This window comes from Monodelphis domestica, chromosome 1 (genome assembly GCF_027887165.1).
Source record: "Monodelphis domestica isolate mMonDom1 chromosome 1, mMonDom1.pri, whole genome shotgun sequence".
Classification (NCBI taxonomy): Eukaryota; Metazoa; Chordata; class Mammalia; order Didelphimorphia; family Didelphidae; genus Monodelphis; species Monodelphis domestica.
The window spans coordinates 161,484,720-161,499,710 of record NC_077227.1 but is presented as its reverse complement, the minus strand read 5'-3'; the positions used below and the strand labels follow the sequence as shown (position 1 = coordinate 161,499,710).

Here is a 14,991-nt window from a genome sequence, read left to right as displayed (position 1 = left end):
ACTATAAATATGGGTTAAGTACTTTTTCATTGTTCAGTAAGGAGTTTACAACTTTATCTTCCCCTAAAGTATGACTAAGTATGGGTGGAGTAATTTTAAAGTTCTCAATACATTCCTGATCAAGTACCTCCATTGTTTAAATGGGGAATAACCTTAACCAAATGTTTTAAGGCAGAGTTTGAGCAGTTTTTAAGATTCACAAGGACTCACATGTGGCATGAGGGTTGCAGTTTTGGTATTTGGTTTCTAAAAGGTTTGCCATCACTACCCTAGGTCATCTGCAATGTGGTACTAATCCTCACTTTCTGGAATTAAGAACTCCTGGATCTTTGAGGACTGGATTTCCAGTGTCCCTTTTGGCATCTCAGGACTGAGTTTTAGGGATCTCAGAACACCTGGACCTGGAGTGCTCTGGTCTAAGTTCTACAACTTGTCTCTGGTTAATGTAACTCCTAGTGTTCAAGCTCTTCACCCTGGGGCTTTCTGGCCATACTAATGCTATATAGGTGGGATATAATGCTCCTGGCCCATCTCTAGTGGCACTGGCAGATTCTGATCAAGTTACACCAACCTGATGTTAGCTTTGCTGGTAGATTCCCTTGTCTATTACTTTTGGGCTAGCAGTTGACCTCTTGTGTCATTCTGGGTTGGAAGAAGTCAATTATAATAATTTCTCATTATATTTCATGACTATTATTGGATTTGAAGCAAACATCAGATTTTAATGGAGTTAGATTTATAAGGTTTATAAAAAGGGAGAAGATGTTTGATATAGAGGTTAGGTGGCCATTCCAGATTGGAATAGTGGCATGTGAATCTTTTTTTTTTTTTGAAAATTTTATTTAATCAATTTAGAACATTATTCCTTGGTTACAAGAATCATATTCTTTCCCTCCCTCCCCTCTCCCCACCCCTTCCTGTAGCTGGCGGGCAATTCCACTGGGTTTTACATGTGTCCTTGATCAGAACCTATTTCCATATTGTTGATGTTTACACTAGGACGATCATTTAGAGTCTATATCCCCGTCATATCCCCCTTGACCCATGTAATCAAGCAATTGTTTTTCTTCAGTGTTTCTACTCCCACAGTTATTCCTCTGAATGTAGATAGTGTTCTTTCTCATAAATCCCTCCGAGTTGTTCAGGATCATTGTATTTGGTGGCATGTGAATTGAAATTGAATTAACAGACAAGAAAATGCTCTTTTTCAAAAAGCATTTACTCAGGTGCCAAATGAAGCTTATCCAAATTCATGCCAAATTGACAAGTAAGACTGTTTTGATATTTTTCTATCTAGGAAGAACTATGATACTATATTTCTAAAAGGAAAACTCTATTAACCAAGGTGAATGAACAATCAGCCTTCTCAAATAACTATTAAGTTGTGCTCATTTGTACAATATCCTAGTTTAAGTGTATTTATAATGAAGTTAGTGAAAAATGACCAAATAATGTGGGGAAATGAATTTGTTATCATAAATAAATTTTATTTTACACGTTTAAAAAAATAAGAAATCCATGCAGTAAGCACAATTTGTCAAATATCTCTGAATTTGAAAGGGGGCTCAATTGACTTATCTTTTCACCTATAATGTCTCTTTGGCAAGAACATTCAACTTATTCATGTTTAAGATCTAATCTGTAGTATCATTTTTGTAGTCACATAATCCATAAATTTTCCAAATATCATAATATATCAGTAACCATCAATTCATTTATTCAGAGAAGAGATGTTATATAGCTACTTGAAGGAGTTATAGCCTCTTCTCAGGTTCAAATCAAAATGATCAGTTTGATTTGAACATAAATTATTTCTTCCAAACAAGCACATTTTACCTTAATTACAATGTTAGAAAATTTTAGTATTATAAGATATATTCCTCCTATTGGGTATATCAGCAAACTACTTGCCATCCCTTCAACTTTCTATCAGAATCTAGATAAAACTATATATCATTATGTCCATATCATTTCCACCTCTCTCCAAAAAGAGAGAGAGGCAGTGTGGTAGAATAAATATAGAACTGGTCCCCAAAATTGGGAAAGGTCTAAATTCTAGTCCTACTTCTGACATATTTTAGATTTATAGCCCCAGCAAGTCACTCAAACCTCTCAAAGCTCTAGCTCCAGGCAACTCCAATGATAAATTGCAGAGAAGGTACTGACCTTTTGAGATTCCCCTTATCTGGAAGTTCTCTCTATGCCCAATCTATATCCCCAGTGAACCATGTATACTTACATATGTAAATAATTCTTAGTTCATGTTAGAAAAAAAATGTCTCAAAGTCATGTCTTATAAGTTATCTTACATCTTTAACCACTAACCTTATGAAAAAGTTTATGCATCATATCTCTACCTAAGATATGATATAGAATCTCTACCCAAGATATAACATATCTACACCTAAAAATTTGATAGTTTATCTGGTCAATTTTTAATAAGGTCACATGCTAATTGAAAGATAAATTCCATACATCTACATCACAAAAATATAATTCTCATTAATCATTTCTGATATAATTCTCAAGCAAATTATACTGTGCAACCATACATAATAAAATAGCATTGTAGTCATCATTGTGATGTTTTTTGTATAAATAGAAAAAAGCATTTAAAATTTGGATCATTGATCATTTTTACTACAGACTTAAAATTACATTGAAAATGAATGAGCTAACAAAGGTCTAATATGTCTAATGTACAAATACTCCCAATAGCACATCCCTCAGTGCAGCTTAAAATTAAATACCAAAGGCAACCACATAATCTTATTTTCCCATTTTGCCCTATCCAAAGTAAGTAAACTAATAATATAATGAGTTATATTTTTCACTATACATCTATAACAAATTATTACTTGAATCGGGTACAAGATTACTCTAGGATCCTTTCACTTTAAATGCAGTATTTAGGGTATTCACGAATAAGAAAAAATTATGTGAATAGAGAAAAGAGAGTTTATGGGAGGGGCCCATTGTAAATTAATTATGTCACCATTTCTATACTTTTTGCAAACACTTGATCTTGTCCTATGAAAGCATTAGAACAAATAGTGAATACAAGTTTTTGTTTTGTTTTTAATAAATTCTTACCTTCTGTCTTGGAATCAATATCATATATTGACTCCAAGTCAGAAGAGCAGTAAGGATTGGCAATGGAGGTTAAGTGATTTGCATGGAGTCATACAGATGGGAAGAAGTGTCTGCACCCAGGACCTCCTGTCTCCAGACCTGGCTCTCAATTCATTGAGTCACTTAACTGCCCCCAAATACAAGTAGTTTTAATGCTATTAATAAGTGGAAACTATCTGAACCAAGATGGGAAAACTCTTATAAACTGAGGTTTTGAATACTTAATTGATGAAAACTGAAGATGTTCCCTATGGGCAGATTCTCTTACATTCTGTGGCATATCTTACATTCTCCTTCTTTGGCTTTTAGCACTCTTGGCACACTAACACTAATTCCTGAAGTGAATTGAGACAATATTAAGCATAGGAAAGAGAAGAATCCTCTTTGTATTGAAAATAATCTTTTTCCCTTCCCAGTTTTCACATCAAAACTCTTTACCCTTCCTTAGTTGATTGCCCTTCTTCCCTAGGTGACAGTACTTTTAAGAGAATAACAGGCATTACTTTCGTCCCATTCTTTTAGGCTGACACTTAGTTTAGGCAATTCTGGGTCATAATTCAGAATTTATTGCAGACTAGTGACATGACTCTTCCCACAATTCCTTGAGCCTCAGTTTTCTGAACTATCAGATGGGGAGAACAACCAACCAATATCTGGGATGCTAGTAAATTCAAAGGCACTTTGAAAAGTTAAAAACACTGTATAAATATGAAATGGCAATAATATTAATATCTCCATGGAGCACTTCAGTGCATATTTAAATCTTGATACTGTGACTCAACCTAAAAACTTTTTACACATGCTGGGCTACTAGGAAGATGAAACCCTACAGTGAGCCCTTCTAGTGTTTGCCTCTAAATTCAAGCTTTTACCTTCCATGCTTAAATATCTATCTTTATTCTCATGGAGAATTTTGACCTATTTCTCTCTGAAGATATGGGTTTTAAAAAGGGTAGGGAAAGGAAAAAGAAGAAGAGAGACCAGAAAAGAAGACGAAGACTATTTTCTAACCAGTTAGAGAAATTAATATTCAGGAACAATAATTATTTGTGATTTAGGGTTCAGTTTACTCTAACAGTTTTATAATGTCAAGTTTTATTTAGACCTGTTTCCTGTTCTATAAAATGAGAGGTTTAGAATAGATGATCTTTCTAAGGTACTTCCCAACACACATACACACACACACACACACACACACACACACACTTAAGATTATTTGATTCAATGGAAAAAACCCAATAATCACAGCTGGCACTGGGGAAGCATGTCATAGCCTACAATAGTAAGGCCTATAATAGTAAGACATTAGTAGAGGAAAATACTTCCAAAAAAAGATCTGGTTACCAGAGCCATAGTTAATTAGATAGGACCCACCACTTTGAATACCAAATGCAACTATAGGGAAAGAGAAAAATCTTATTTCCTGAGCAGAGAGAAGAAAGGAAGTTAACTAATGAAGAAGGGAATGGAAATGGAGTCTTCCACTGTTCTCCAGGTTTTATTCCCACTTCAGCTTCTATTGTACTTGGTTCTCTTTTCTTCATGGGCCTGCCTTTCTCTTCTTCTGGATCATCTTAACTGTCTTTTACTTTCATCTCTCTACTTTTGGAAGGACTGGACACATGGAAGTTAAAGGAACTGTTGACAGAAGATACTCAATATGAATCTCACTATAGAATAAAGTAATTCTTCAAGGACTATAGTGTAAAGGCAAATTAGTGATATGGTTAGCCCTCACTATATAATAAATAGAAGTTGAAAAGTGATCCAAACAAATTTAAACTTCACAAAATATTATTTATCTGGTGTTACAGAGGCATGTTCTAACTCTCTCCACCTTTAACAATTACATACAAAATCAGTGCAAATTGGGACATTTACTCCACTTAAATACCTTTCACACACCAGGTTACTCACAAAAGCTAATTCACAAATCCAATATGAATAGCATAGCATTTTTATGAGAAGTACTGTGCCACTTTTCCGTGGTAACATAGTTAAAAACTTAATCACATTATTCTACATATTTAAAAAGCACATAGGCTGGATCATGTTTCCTTTTTTTGTGATTCTGGTTCTGGAGTCTGATATAGAGAAATTGAGAAATAAATTATGTTAATAATGCTGAAGATTATGCATAAACATACTGCCCCAGCTGTCTGAGAGAAAGAGGGAGGTATTGAAGTGGCTAAAAGCCATTCTTTTCTCAACGTCATGTCCAGAAATATGGCTTCCATCTGTAAATGTGTTGCCAAAATGACACACACGTGAAAAAGCTGGTGGCTGTGACCTATAAGAAAGAAACCAACAGAATTTCAGCAAGCAACATTAATTTTCTAAATTGTTTTTAACATCTCCATTAGGCATTAATTTTATTTTCTAGATGAGAAATCTTAGAGCTCAGAGCTGATACATGTTATCTACTGAGAGCCGGGGCTAGGCACCTTGTATTCTGGAGCTAGTATTTTAGTGTAGAAGATTTTTCTGCTCCATAGTCAACCATATTTTCCACTGGAATCTTATCCAAGGTCTTGGCATTGGTCAGTCATTTCAACATAATTGAAATGCACTGAATTAGAAGTCCTTTTATCTGGTGACTTGCTGCAAATTATAGCTTAACTTTATTATTTCTAATACATACTCCAGAAATAAAGGAAATATTAAAAATCAAGAGATTCAATTGCCAAGGCATGGGCTCTATAACATGGGTCATTAGTTACATGGACAAGAATTTAGGAATAAAGCTTTAATGTTAAGTTACCAGTCAGCCTTGGTTTGGTGAGAGGAGGGAATATCAGAACAACAAGGGCTAAGGGAAGAACTTGTGGGAGCAGGTATATTGTATTGTATGGATCAGTTTTTAAAAGGAACAAGTAATAGCCTACATTATGTTGCCTGATATCTTGGGGAGGGGGAAGGGGAAGGAAGGAGAGAGAGAATTTGGAACTCAAAATTTTGGAAAACAAATGTGGAAAGTTGTTTTCACAGGGCAGCTAGATAGTACCAGGTCTGGAATAGGGAGAATCCTGATTCAAATCAGGCTTCAGACACTTCCAAGCTGTGTGACCCTAGGCAAGTCACTTAACCCCAATTATCTTAGCCTTTGCTGCCCTCCTGTCATATGTTTCTGTAACTGGGAAAAAATAAAACATTATATTAAAATATAAGAGAAGTAAACCAATCCCTAGTTTGTCTATCTGTTTAGTGCCTTAATAATTTTACTTCCTCTGTGAAGGCTTTCCCAGATTATTCTGCAGAAGCAGTCATAAATAGAGCTGTGGTAAAATGAGGAATTGCAACTAATAACTTGGGATCTAAATCTTATCTTTCAATGCCCAGAGAGAATTATATAGTTTCTAGATTAGGAACTACTTCACCTCTAGTGCTTCTAACCTATACCGGATCAATTAATGCCTATGCCCAAGCAAGATGCCTATGTAGAAAACTTCCCTTCTGCTTACCCTAGTCTGGCCAGTAAATTCTTGGCCCATTCTTATTGTCTCATGTTGAATAAGGCATAGTGGCTTCTCCTGCAATGGAGAGTAATGATGCTCACGGTATCAGAAGAACTTAACAGAGAAAGACTGCTTCATTCATCCTGACCATCTACTCATTGGCTACCACCCAGTGCTATCTGTCACACAGCTGGCATGAAAGAAGCAATCAATATTTGACATGTCTGAAATATGACTATATTAGGTTAAGTTTCTTTACTTATAAAATAAAAGTAATAGCACCTACCTCCTAGGCCTAATGTGAGGATAATATGAAAGAAGAGAAGTAAAGGCTAGGCAATTGGAGTTAAGTGACTTGCACAGGGTCACGTCGTTAGGACGCATCTGAGATCATATTTGAATCTAGGACTTCCTGTCTCTAGATCTGGCTTTCTATCCACTGAACCACCTAGCTACCCATCAATATTTTTTAATCTTGTACAGTATCTAGAAACCTTGGGGACAAACATGAAATATCAGTGCAAGAAAACAGTCCTAATTCATCTTCATTCCTGAAGTGTGATTTCTTTTCCCTAATCATAAAATCCTTCTCTTTTTCAAAGAGGGAGGAAAAGTTAAAAATTCTTATTTCCCACTACTTGCTTACCAATATAGTCAAAGCGCCCAGGTGCGAGCCTCTCAGGTAAATGTGCAGCATAAAGAAAGCAAGCAAGGATGGCAATAACTGTGTGCTTCTGGTGATAGGGGTTTGCTGCCTCCCCAGAACTTTCTTCTGAAGACAAGAACAACTGTAGGTATTTAAAAGAAATGTCATGCCTAGAGACTGTTCATAAAGTAAGATGGATGTTTGGAGAATGATGATAGGGAATGAGGATAGCCTTCATGACCACCTACATTTAAGATTAACACTAATGCTGGAATCCATATTCATCAAACATGCATACCTGTACTGCTATTTCACGGCATTTATGACTTTCAGCAATTAAAACTAAGGAGATTTATAGACAAATTTCTAAAACTGATAGAATTCTTCTTCAAAGTGAGTCCAAAGCAAATATATTTAGTGTAGCATGTACATATAAGAGAACTTTTATTAAAATCTTGTATATTATATTCACATTAAAAAGTAAAAGCTAAATACTGGCTTACCCAGAATCTGGAACCAGAAAAATTCTATTTTATTGTATTCTAATTCTTTGAAAATTAGTAATATACATATATGTAGCATGATAACTATAAAACAAAAATACATTTGATTAATCACTGTACTCCCTGACTATTCTGAATAAAGTTATATGTTTTTAATACACACACACATATATATACATATATATACCACAACCAATTTTCCCCAAAACTATATCCTATTTTTTTTGGTAGCGGTTTCATTTATCCAATTTTATTTCCCCAAATAGATTAGAACCATCACTATTACAATCCTATAGCACTGAGCCTAAATCTGGCTAAATTGTCAGTACCTTTCCTTTCTTCCCCTTTACCAAATTTCCCTCTCTTAACTACCTGTTATACTTAAAGTATCAATACTATCTTTCAAATAAACCATATACATTCCTGACTCTAAGGTTCATGCCATTCCTCTTGCTAATCCCCTTTGTTCTCCCCTTAAAGTGCTTTTCATCCTTCAAGGTCCAGTTCAAGTTTCAACTATCCCAATCCATGGTGTTCTCTTCTGTGAATTCATGGCATTTTACTGCCTGTACTGCTCATTTAGTACTCAATCATATACTTATATTGTTAATTATCTTCTCACGAACTTATCTCTTACCTGTCCAACTAGATGTTAAGGACTTTAAAGATATAGACATTGTCTGTGATACTTCTTTGTGTCCTCTCCAGTGCCTTGCACCTGTCAAGATCTCAGCAAATATTTGTTGACTGAGTGTAACCTTTTTAGTGCGCTTCCATAAAAATATAACTGAACCATCATACCCTGTAAATGATGGGGACGGTGTCCCAAGCGTAGGGATAGGCAAAGGCCAGGATGCGTAATGTCTTACAGAGCTTAGGTTTCTGGAGTTCAAGGAACCTGGATCAAATTAGAAAAAAGAAGTGGAGAGAAAAGAAAAACATTTTCAGGAAAAATGCCAAAATACATTAGGGTCACAGATACAAAGAAAAGGACTAAGGCAGTTTTATATAAATACTTCTGTTTACACTCAAGCTTTACCATCATCATTTTCAATTTCTAACAAAACTGACCCCATTTTCAGTAACAGCAGGAGGAAAAAAAATTCATCCTAATCACTCAACAAGAAACAAATGAAACAAGACTGCAGGGGACACCAGCCAAGTTAAGGGAGGGAGTGATGAGAGGAAAAAGACACACAGAGGGTCATGTCATTCATTTTCCAAAGAGTCTTTTAAAATTCAATTAAGACATGAAGAACAATGACTGTATGTTCACTAGCAGAGGTGAAGACAGAAGAAGATACGCATAACTGAGTGAAACGAGTCCGTTAACATGATTCTTTTGCCTTCAATATGGTTCAATGAAGGTTGTTTGTACTGTAATTAATCAGAAGTTCATCAGCCTATTACCATTAAATTCAGTGGCTCAAATAGGCATTTAATTACTTTGGTAGGTTTTTGAAATATTTAATACATCTTTAGTCCAAGTCTTAAGGATATTAAATTAACAGGAATCCATACTCTCTTTCCCCCTTAAGTCAGGCCCTACCCTCTAAATCCTAAGCTGGAAGAAACATTAAAAAGAGTGATGACGATGGCTAAAAAGGAAGACAGACAATAGCCAGGCATGGTCAACAATACTGCACACAGAAATATGCTACTAAGAGAGAGAGAGAGGCTTTTTCCAGCTATTAGCACAAACAGAGCAACCGAGAATATGGGTTACTTAATAGCAAGATGGACACTGAGGTCTGTAAGAGTAAGTCTGTCTGCAGAGCTGACAGGCTGACCAACTCTTATGACAATTCACAAATTTAAATGAAACGAATTAATTCAGAATGCTGCAGACAAACAGAAAACCAGATGCTCAGATATATCTATATCATATCAGTCCTCGGTTGCTGCCTAAAGAGCTGAAAAGGCAAGACTATCTGACTGATCAAAAGAGTAAAATATAGACTCTATGAAGTGCCAGACTTAAAACAAAACATTCTTAGCCCTCTCAATACTAACCAAAATTTTGTAACCAGGATTTTCAGGTTCTGTTCTCACCTCCCCTTTACTTTTTGACCTTTCATCTTACCACCTTTATTTCTCTTTACAACCTACCCAAGAACCTCTTTTCTATCAAGCAAATTTCCATATAGTACCTTAAGAAATGATTTTTCAATTCATGTTCATGTTCTTTGGAAGTTGCTAAGTATTTTCACATGCATTATCTTATTTGATCTTTACAATACCTTGTGAGAATCATTCCCACTTTACAAACAAGGAAAAATAAGGTCAGAGCAAGTTTATATAAGTTTACATGTCCAGAGCTGAGAGTAGAACCAAGTTTCTAAGTTCCATGTCATTTTTAAAACCCTTATTGAAGGGTTTCAGTTATAACAAATCATGTAGTTATTAAAGATGTATTCAGAAGCTGACTCTAATGAGCAAAGTGTTCACAGACCAGACTTATGGATATATTTTCTCATATTTCACATGATTCTTTATAACTGAAACCCTTCACATATTTATTTGTTGACAACATGCTTTCCTTACTATATCCCAGTGAGAGATGGTGATGTAAGTTTTGTTTCCTTTTTTTTTAAACCCTTACCTTCCATATTGGAGTCAATACTGTGTATTGGCTCCAAGGCAGAAGAGTGGTAAGGGCTAGGCAATGGGGGTCAAGTGACTTGCCCAGGGTCACACAGCTGGGAAGTGTCTGAGGCCAGATTTGAACCTAGGACCTCCCATCTCTAGGTCTGGCTCTCAATACACTGAGCTACCCAGCTGCCCCCCCCCCCCCTTTTTTTAAAGCCATACTTTCTGTTTTAGAATTGGTACTGAGTATTGGTTCCAAGGCAGAAGAGTAAATAAGGGCTAGGCAACTGGGTTTAACTGACTTGCCCAGGGTCACAAGGTGTAAGGGCAGGTTGCAAAAGTAAAGATGGGACATTGAAAAGAAGAGATGAGTGACCACAAAGACAGTTGGTAGCAGAGAATGCTGGGGAAGAATGGAATTCGAGGAGCTTGGAGGAGAATTCTGGGCTTTTGAACTGGGATCTCAAAGAGGCAGGGAGCAATTTCCTTGCTGGAGATCTTGTCAAGAGCCAATTGAGGATTCATCTGTGATTAGCCCTGAGATTACTCCTACAATGTATTTCAACAACATTGTACCTCTGAGAACATCCAACCAGTGTCAAAACTCTTCGGACCCAAGAGGGTCGTGGACTCTCTGCCTGAGAGCCTGTCTCTCTATCCTTAGCCTTTTGCAACTGCTCTGATTATTCCTTAGCCCCAGTAAGATTATAATTGGAGTGAGAGAAATAGTGGGAAGGGGAGGAGAAACTCTGGGTTGCTTGACAGCTCCCAGAGCCACGGGCCTCAGGGAAGAGAAATCAGGGACTCCAATTTCCACAATCCAACTCCCCATCTTTCCTTATATTCATTGTCTATTAAATAATATAACTCACAGTCAGATGTATTCAAGTGGCTTATTCTAGGAGCTAAAGGAAGGTAACTCGTTGAGTGCAAACCAAGACCCCTCCCCTGCTGTGTCAGAAGACTCCAGGAGGCTTATCCCTTGACCTCCTCGTGTGCAAGGGAAGTTGGGGGTATTGCTTACTATACTAGATAGGGGAGACTTTCCTTCATCTCCCCATTACCCTCTTGTAACAGGGGACCCCCAATTTCTTGAGTAACACCTATTGTTAGTACAGCCCAGCAGGAGTGTGAGAGAGAGTAAGAGTCAGCCCATCAAGACTCCTACCATTCAACACCTTCCTGCTTCACAAAAAGCTCCTTATAGACCATCTTTTACCATCCTCAAAGTAACACCAGCGTCTGTTCAAATATAATCCTTACAATGGCTAGGAAGTGTTTGGGGACACATTTGAACCCAGGACTTCCCCTTTCCAGGCTTGGCTCTCTTTCCATTGAGCCACCTAGCTCTGCCTCTCCATATGCTTTTTACTATTCAGATTTCTAAATCTAAAAAACACACTGGAAGGCAACTAGTCCAATTCCCAGGTGACTTGCTGCAAATAGAACAGATATTAGATAGCAGAGCTAGTACTTGAACCTACATCATCTAATTTTAAATACAATTGATTTTGCCTCCACAATAGTTTCATCCCACTAAAAGTTCTTGAAGAAACCAAAAAAGAAAAGGATGAACAACAACCCCCCTCACCCAGTTGCTGTATAATTGTCTCCCAAACCATCAAGTATCTAATATCTTACATCTATATGGTGCTTTGAAGTCTGCAAAGCACTTTACATATTTATCTCATTTGATCCTTACAACTGTTTGAGCTAGGTGCTATTATCCCCATTTTGTCGATAAAGCCTCTAGCTAGGGGCAACTTAGGTGGCTCAGTGCATAGAAAGTCAGGCCTGGAGAGGGGAGGTCCTGGGTTCAAATCTGCCCCTCAAATATTCCCTAGCTATGTGACCTTGGGCAAATTACTAAACCCCAGTTATCTAACCTCTTCCTGTTTTTCTGCCTTGGAACTGGCACAGTATGGATTCTGAGAGAAAGTAAGCCTTTTTTTTTTTGTTTAAGTCATATTACTGGTAAGTATATGAGGTAGGATTTGAATTTAGGTCTTTCCAATTCTAAGTCCAGCTCCCTCTCCTACCTCGGTATCTATCAGCGAATATAGCTGTTCTCATTATTAATGAGGGAAAGGAATGTTTTTCCACAGGCTATGGAAGTCCATAACTACTTAAAAACCCAACTTTACCTGTATATTAACTTCTACTCCAAATCTCTACTAAAGCCTGCTACTAACATTCCCCCCTTCCTTCCCCAGACAGCATGTTATCATTATTGTTTCAAAAACAAACAAAAACCAGGTACAAAAATCACATTAAAAAAGTAGGCAGTATATAAAGGAGGAGAAAAAAGAGAAGAAAGGTGAGGGGGAAAAAGGTGTTGATAATTCATAAAAGTCAGACTCAGAATCCCAAGATATTTAAAAATCAGCTGTACATTTGGCCTTAAACTTCAGCAAAACTAGCTTTACTGAATATGGGAATTTCCAATAGTGGGAAAATGATCATTATGATCCAACTCTCTAAAATGGCCTCATTCTGTCTAATAAACCCAGGTACCAGATGATGAGCCACAATCATCTTAGGTTATTATTTTACCACCAGTTCATGAAAACCTAATCAGGTCTTAACTCGCTGCTCCCTAACCAAAATATTTTTGTGTCAGTTGGAAAATAACTGACTCATAATAGCTCTTCTCTCCCCTAAAATCCCACTCCAATTCCTCTTCATGATATAGAGATGACCTTTGGTCTTTGAAGGCTATACTTGCATAATGTAAGGTCTGGCAGGTTCTTCTACCACATTGGGTCGGAATGGGCCTAATAATAGACTTCATGCCTATTGTCAGAGGTTCAAACTCTCTAAGATTTGGAGAGATCCTCCTCATCAGATTGATGTACTATTCAGCCAATGGCTCCCAAAAGACAGTCTAACATGCCTCAGTCTGCACCCATGGAAGGAACTCCCACATTGTTACAGGTTAGAGAAGTCTAATAATGCATAAAATCCCAGTACCTCAGAATTGAAAGAAATGTCAAGGGTGATCTTCAACTGGTACCTGAACAATAATTTTTTTTTAATTTTTAAAATATTTTTCCATGTTTACATATTTTATTTTCTTCCCTTCCCTCCCGGATCCAATAAGCAATTCCACTGGGTTATACAAATGTTATCACTTATACCTATTTACATATTATTCATTTTTGCAATAGAGCAATCTTTTAAAGCCTAAACCCCAAATCATGTACCTAAGTCATTTGTTTTTCCTCTCCCATAGTTCCTTCTCTCGATGTGGCTAGCATTCTTTTTCTCATCAGTCCCCTGGGATAGTCTTGTATTAGCAAAGTCCATTACATTGGATTGTTCCATAATATTTTACTTTCTGTGTATAATGTTCTCTTGGTTCTGCTCATTTCACTCTACCTCACTGAACAAGAATTCTTGCCACAAATGCCTTCATCTTTGCTCTGAATACCTCTAGTGAAGAGAAACCCACTGAATCTTCAGATGCAATTCCTTCCATTTTGGACATCTGATTGTAAGGAAGTTTAATTAAGACTGCTTCATTACAACTTCTACCAGGGAACAGCTAGATTGTTAAGTGGATTGAGGGCCAGTCATACAGACAGGAGGTCATGAGTTCAAATCTGAACTCAGATAGTTCCTAGATGTGTGACTCTGGGCAAGTCACTTAACCACCATAGCCTAGGTCTTATTGCTCTTCTGTCTTGGAATCAATACACTGTATTAGTTCAAGATGGAAGGTAAGAATTAAAAAAAACAACAACAAAATTCTACCTATTGCCCAAAGATTCCACCCCTCTGGAACTTTGTGGGGAAAAAAAGAATCTCATGGATACAATAGCCTTTTCAACTATGTGAAGACAAATATCCTCTTCTTCAGGCAGAAATTAGGTGGTCCAGTGGATAGAGCACTAGGTCTAGAGTCAGGGCAATCTGAGTTCAAATCCAGTTTCAGATGCTTATTAGCTGTGTGACAAATCATTTAACGTCTGCCTTAAGTTTGCACATTTATAAAATGGGGATAATAATAGCACCTACTACTCAGGATTGTTTTATTTTTAATTTTTAAATTTAAAAAAATTTTAAAAATTTTAAATATTTTTCCATGGTTATATGATTCATGTTGTCTCCTACCCCTCTTCCCTCCCCACTCCCAGAGCCAATAAGCAATTTCACTGGGTTATACATATGTTATCACTTGATACCTATTTCCATATTATTCTTTTTTTAATAGAGCAATCTTTTAAAACCCAAATCCCAAATCACATAGTCATATAAACAAATAATAAATCATATGTTTTTCTTTTGTGTTTCTGCTCCCACAGTTCTTTCTCTAGCCGTGGATAGCATTTTTTCTCATAAGTTCCTCTGTATTGTCCTGAATCATTTCATTGCTATTAGTAGCAGTCTATTACATTCAATTGTACCACAATGTATCAGTCTCTGTGTACAATGTTCTCTTGATTCTGCTCATTTCACTCCACATCAGTTCATGGAGGTCTTTCCAGTTCACATAGAAATCAAGCAGTTCATCATTCTTTATTGCACAATAGTCTTCCATCACCATCGTATTCCACAATTTGTTCAGACATTCCTCAATTGAGGGACACCCTCTTGTTTTCCAATTTTTCACCACCACAAAGAGCGCGGCTATAAATATATTTTGTACAAACATTTTTTATTATCT

The 14,991-nt window shown here is 36.7% G+C and overlaps 1 protein-coding gene across 7 annotated transcripts in view; it reads right to left on the bottom strand.

The window, feature by feature from the left end:
• Positions 1-1,466: 1,466 nt before the first annotated feature.
• The window catches only part of PAQR5 (progestin and adipoQ receptor family member 5), an 88,530-nt gene continuing 75,005 nt past the window's right edge, over positions 1,467-14,991 (bottom strand). For 4 of the 7 annotated variants that reach the window (XM_007479632.3, XM_007479634.3, XM_007479633.3 and 1 more), the window contains 3 exons: positions 8,538-8,634; positions 7,234-7,375; positions 1,467-5,422 (listed from right to left, as the gene is read on the bottom strand). In XM_007479632.3, coding sequence (XP_007479694.1) covers positions 5,181-5,422; positions 7,234-7,375; positions 8,538-8,634 — 481 coding nt within the window. In that variant the 3' untranslated portion in view covers positions 1,467-5,180. The remainder of the gene's footprint in view (positions 5,423-7,233; positions 7,376-8,537; positions 8,635-14,991) is intronic. The other 3 variants (XR_008914547.1, XM_056808933.1, XM_007479635.3) reach the window with 3 other exon arrangements.